Source organism: Malurus melanocephalus, unplaced genomic scaffold (genome assembly GCF_030028575.1).
Source record: "Malurus melanocephalus ecotype Western Australia unplaced genomic scaffold, MMel_1.1 scaffold_616, whole genome shotgun sequence".
Classification (NCBI taxonomy): Eukaryota; Metazoa; Chordata; class Aves; order Passeriformes; family Maluridae; genus Malurus; species Malurus melanocephalus.
This window is the reverse complement of record NW_026623848.1, coordinates 146,564-151,350: the sequence shown is the minus strand read 5'-3', so window position 1 is coordinate 151,350 and position 4,787 is coordinate 146,564. Positions and strand designations below refer to the sequence as shown.

Genomic DNA, 4,787 nt, shown 5'->3' with positions numbered 1-4,787 from the left:
AAAAAAAAAGACAAAAAAAAGACAAGGAATAAAAAATAAAGCAGCAATACCAGACAGGGTGGGATTAACGAGCTGGGAAATGGGAACGTGAAAAAAAAAGACAAAAAAAAGACAAGGAATAAAAAATAAAGCAGCAATACCAGACAGGGTGGGATTAACGAGCTGGGAAATGGGAACGTGAAGGGAGAGACTGCGAGGAGYGTCCTCTGAGAGCCAGGATGGAGAGGAAACACAGGGAAGGGAGGGTTACTYGGTTATTTTGGACTCCCCCATAGCAGCACGTGGGTGGCTGGGAATTGGGTTAGAGCCGGGCAGGACGGACCAGGATCACCCATCCCCATCCCAGCCCAGCCAGAGGCTCTGTGTGACCCAAAGTGGCCTCCCAAGGTCACCCCTCCGAGGTGTCACAAGGATTTGRCCTCGGTCACCCACCGTACCGTGGGGGGAGGTGACCCTCTGCCGATGAGGGGCACGTTCTCATAGCGGGGGTTCCCTCCAAAGAGCACAGCCTGGTTCCTGTGGGGACAGCGAAACCCCGTCACCCCCTGCACCCCRCACAGCTCCCTGCCCGCGGCGGGGGCGCGGGGGTCTCACATGTACTCGGAGACGGGCGCGTTGGACACGGTCTGAGCCGGCGGSTGCAGGCTGCTCTGGCTGCCCAGGCTGCTGCTGTAGCTGCAGAAGCTGCGCAGTTGTCCCCGCGGCGGGCGGTGCGTGGCCATGCGCCGCGCCTGCGGGTTGAACGGGTCCTCCTCGTCCATGTCGTCGTAGTCCCGGTCCCTGCGGGGACAAAGCGCTGGCACTCACACCGTGGCTGTCACAAATGGGCTGTGCAGGTGGTTCTGTGCCCACAGCCGGGGCAGGGGGCTCTTTGGGCACACGCACCGCCCGGCCAGYTGCCTCCAGGCGCGCGGGGCCGCGCAGATGACGGTGGAGAAGGCGGCGGCCGCCAGCAGGGAGAAGAGCCCGAGGTAGAGCAGCCCYTCCACGCCGTCATAGCAGATCCCGATGAGGCCGTCCAGGTAATCCTGGCAGGACACAAGCAGGGCAGCGCTGGTGGCACCGCAGGGGGACCCCAGAGCTGGGTCCCATGGGCTCCCCTCACCTTGTGCAGCCCCCGGCAGTCCAGCAGGGCCGTCAGCTGGTGCAGGCTGGTCTCTGAGGAGTTGAGCAGCTGCTGGGCCCCCAGCAGATCTTTCTGCAGGAAAAGGGGGGGTCAGGCAGCGCTGGGGAGCACAGGGGGATGTGCAGACCCATGGTTGCCCCTCCTGTACCTCAGCTGTTGGGAAGAGGGGCAGCGCGTACTGGATGAGCCCCTGGATCTGGATCTGCATGGTGGTCAGCGAGCGCTGGAACACAGTGAGAGCCTGCGGGGGAGAGCGGGGACAGTCACAGACCCCCCACCCCCAGGACCCCTCCCCAGCCCCACGGGGGATGCCCAGCCCCCCTGTACCTGCTGGAAGGGGCTGCTCAGGCTCTGGTCACAGTACAGGTAATAATGAACCACCTCTGCCGGGAGAAGGGGAACATCATCAGCAGCAGCATCCCGAGGCACAGGGAGCCGTGGGGGGACAATGGCAGTGGGGACACCCAACCCCTGGGTGGGTTTTAGGGTCCTGCCCGAGCTCATCTCCACCCCACAGCCAGCTCTCACCTGCGCTGATCACATCGTCCGTCTGGTTCATGATGAACTTGTCCGGGGCCACGCAGAAGTCGCTGGTGCCCTGCAGGGACAGAGGGACAGAGGGACATCCTCGGTGCCCACAGCGCTCGGCACAGCCCTGGCACAGCCCCTGGCAGCCCTTCCCTCTCCTCCTGCCCCACTCACCACCGCGGCCGCCGTGTCCACGGCCATGGAGGCCCAGCTGAGGACRAGCATGAGCAGCCCACAGCACAGCATCCTGCGGGGAGAGCGGGCAGCACGAGTGGGCAGCATGGGTTGGGGTCCCCGTCAGCCCCCCAAGGCCATCCCCAGGGTACTCACATGACCAGGAGGCAGCGGGAATGCTTGGCCAGCCCCAGGCAGGCCAGCAGGCAGACGGTGAGGACGAGGATGAAGAAGAGCAGGTATGCCAACCACCTGGGTGCAGAGGAGAGCTCTGTCACACACAGGCACGTCCCCAGCCCTGCCGGGATGTGTCCCCTGCTCCCGGTACCACTCGRGCTCACCGGTAATACTCGATGTAGGCCACCTGTCCTGACAGCTCGGTGAGGTCAGCACTGACACCCCGCCAGGCCGGCAGCCCCTGGAGCTGCAGGACGATGCTGCCAGCCAGCTGCTGGGTGAACTTGAGGGTCTGCACGTAATCCCCCCGYGAGGCCAGCAGCTCGTTCAGCCGTGCCAGGTGCTGCTCCAGCGCTCCCTGCATCTGCAGCGTGGTGCTGGCAACCTGCAGTGACCCAAAATGGTCAGTCCCTGGGATGGTCAGCCCCCCAAAATGGTCAGCCCCCCACCAGACCCATATGCCCCATCCCTGGAGAGCGGTCCCACCCCAACCCTCTGTGCCCAAGCCGGAGCCATCCCTCAGAACAGCCCCGCCACGGCCCCCCCAGCCCTGCCAGGCCACAAAGGTCCCATTCTGTGGGGTGACGTCACCTTCCCGCACTCAGCACAGCACAGCCACCCCGGGGGCTCAGCCAGAGCGGCCGGACATCCCTCCCTGGTGCTTTAACCAAACMCAGAACCCGGGACTGATTCCTCCTGGAGGGGCAGTACCAGGGAGTCGATGCCAGTGAGGGTCTGGTTGGCGTGGTCCAGGGCGTAGAGCAGCTGGAAAACCCCATCGTTGGTCTCGCTGTTCCCATAAAAGCCGATGCCAACGGCCGCGCTGTGGGCAGAGAGGGGACCCCGGTGAGAGGGGAGGGACACGCTCACCCTGTGACACCGGCTGGGCAGGGGACACTCCCTGGAGCATCCCGGTTTTGGGGGACAGCCCATCAATGGCAGGGACAGGGACAGCACCAGGATGGGAACCTGCTGCTGTTGGTGACAGGGCCCTGGGGACGGCCGGAGCTGCTCCATGGACACAGGGCAGGACGGAAACTCCTCCTGCCAAACCCGGAAAGATTGAGGGTGGAGGGGCTGGGCCCAGATTAGGGGAATCCACTGCAAGCACAGTGGGTCCCGATTAAACCCTGGGCTGGGAGCTGAAGCAGCTCCAGCATCTGAGCTCTCTACAGATGCTGCAGAACTCCCCACGGAGCCGGGATGGAGCTCGGAGCTGGCCCCGAGGAGGGAGGTGCCCGTGGCTGTGTCCTGGCCGGGCATGTGCCCACATGTGGCCGGAGCTGGCCAGACCCCCACAGACACCGGCCCACTAATGGCCACCATTAGCCTTTGAACAGGCTGCTCAAAGTGGGGCTCAAAGCCCGCGGGAGCTGCAGAGTGACCCCGTGCCGCAGTGTGGGGAGCACACTGAGCTCATCAGCGCGTTTCCCATWTCCCCGATTCCCCGCTCCGTGTGAGGCTCGCAGGCAGCCATCTCACTCCGCCCCGGCAGAGCGGCCCCTTTGTCTGGATCTGGAGCGAGGGTCGTGGCCAGGCAGCCACAGGGGCCCGTGGCCCRTCCTGTCCCCCACAGGCCAGGAATCCCGGGGGACACTCGGGATGGCTGCTGGGTGGTCCTYCCAGCCACGGGCTGCTCCGAACGGTACTGGGTGGGGAAACACCCCCTTGTCTAATTGTTGTGGCTGCAATTAAGGCCGGGCACAAGGGACCTGCCAGCTGGGTCACGCTGCTGCCCGCCATCTGCTCCGGGCTGGGATTAGCGACCAGCCCCGCTCCCGCCCGGGATTAGCCAGGAAGGCGGCACAGCCGTGACGGGGACAGGGCTGGCCCGCAGCTGGTCCCTGGAGCTGCCCCAGCAGCTGCACGGGAGGAGGCAGGGATGGAGCACATTTAATCGAACAGATCTAATTAAAGCGACTCGTGGCTGGAGCTTCGAGTCGCCTCAGTGACGGGTGGGGGACAGCRCCGGGTCCCTGTCCCCTCCTCACCAGCAGATGAGCCCGGCGGTGACGGCCATCCAGGTCACACAGCACGACTSGGGCCGCTTGCTCTCGGGCTCCTGGTCCCTCTTGCAGCAGCACAGGCAGATCAGGTACACGGTCAGGAAGAGGAGGTTGAGGCCGAGGCACACGGCGGCCACCAAGCCCAGGAACAGCAGCGACTGGGAAAGAGAGAGGGGACAGTCGGCGGCAGTGCCCGTGACCCGCTCCCGGGATGCGGCCGCGCTCAGCGCCCCACGGGACCATCACGTGGGGAAGAGGAAGTGTCCCCGTCCCTGTCCCTGTCCCYGTCCCCATCCCTGTCCYCGTCCCCACGCAGGGCCGCCAAGCCGCGGTCGCTGAGCCGGCGGTGCAGCCGCCCCTTTGCCGGGATGTTGTGGCACCGGGACACCGGCGCTGTCCCCCCCGCCCCATTTAGCGGTAACGGCGGACCGTGCCCCGGGATGCCGGGGGACCACGGCGGGTCCGGGAGCGACGGGCGGGGGCTCAGGAGGACCAAAGGAAGCGGTGAAGCCGGGAGGGGAGCGGCGGGGCCGGGGGTGCCGGTGCCGGCTGGCCCGGGGGGGGCCGGGCGATGAAAGGCGCTTTGTGCGCCGTGAGATCAGAGCTGGCGCCGGGCGCCGCCGGGGAACGGAGCGGGGACCGCGGGGCGAGCGGGACCCTGCCCGGGGAGGGGCCGGGGGGCGCGGGGGTCCCGGGCCGGTACCTGCTGGTAGTCGGGGTCCTGCGGGCGGAAGGTGGCGGGCACGGGCTGCAGGCGCGGGCCGCGGTGCGGGAGC

General features: G+C 66.2%; 1 protein-coding gene across 1 annotated transcript in view; it reads right to left on the bottom strand.

The window, feature by feature from the left end:
* The window catches only part of TTYH2 (tweety family member 2), a gene marked incomplete at its 5' end in the record, with an annotated part of 6,753 nt that extends 1,970 nt beyond the window's left edge, over window positions 1-4,783 (bottom strand). Inside the window, 13 exons of the mRNA XM_057383248.1 lie at window positions 438-516; window positions 595-780; window positions 886-1,028; window positions 1,106-1,198; window positions 1,275-1,367; window positions 1,454-1,509; window positions 1,655-1,724; window positions 1,829-1,901; window positions 1,985-2,080; window positions 2,170-2,390; window positions 2,717-2,828; window positions 3,997-4,169; window positions 4,715-4,783. Of these exons, the coding sequence (XP_057239231.1) occupies window positions 438-516; window positions 595-780; window positions 886-1,028; window positions 1,106-1,198; window positions 1,275-1,367; window positions 1,454-1,509; window positions 1,655-1,724; window positions 1,829-1,901; window positions 1,985-2,080; window positions 2,170-2,390; window positions 2,717-2,828; window positions 3,997-4,169; window positions 4,715-4,783 (1,464 nt within the window). The remainder of the gene's footprint in view (window positions 1-437; window positions 517-594; window positions 781-885; window positions 1,029-1,105; window positions 1,199-1,274; window positions 1,368-1,453; window positions 1,510-1,654; window positions 1,725-1,828; window positions 1,902-1,984; window positions 2,081-2,169; window positions 2,391-2,716; window positions 2,829-3,996; window positions 4,170-4,714) is intronic.
* Between the last annotated feature and the right edge of the window lie 4 nt (window positions 4,784-4,787).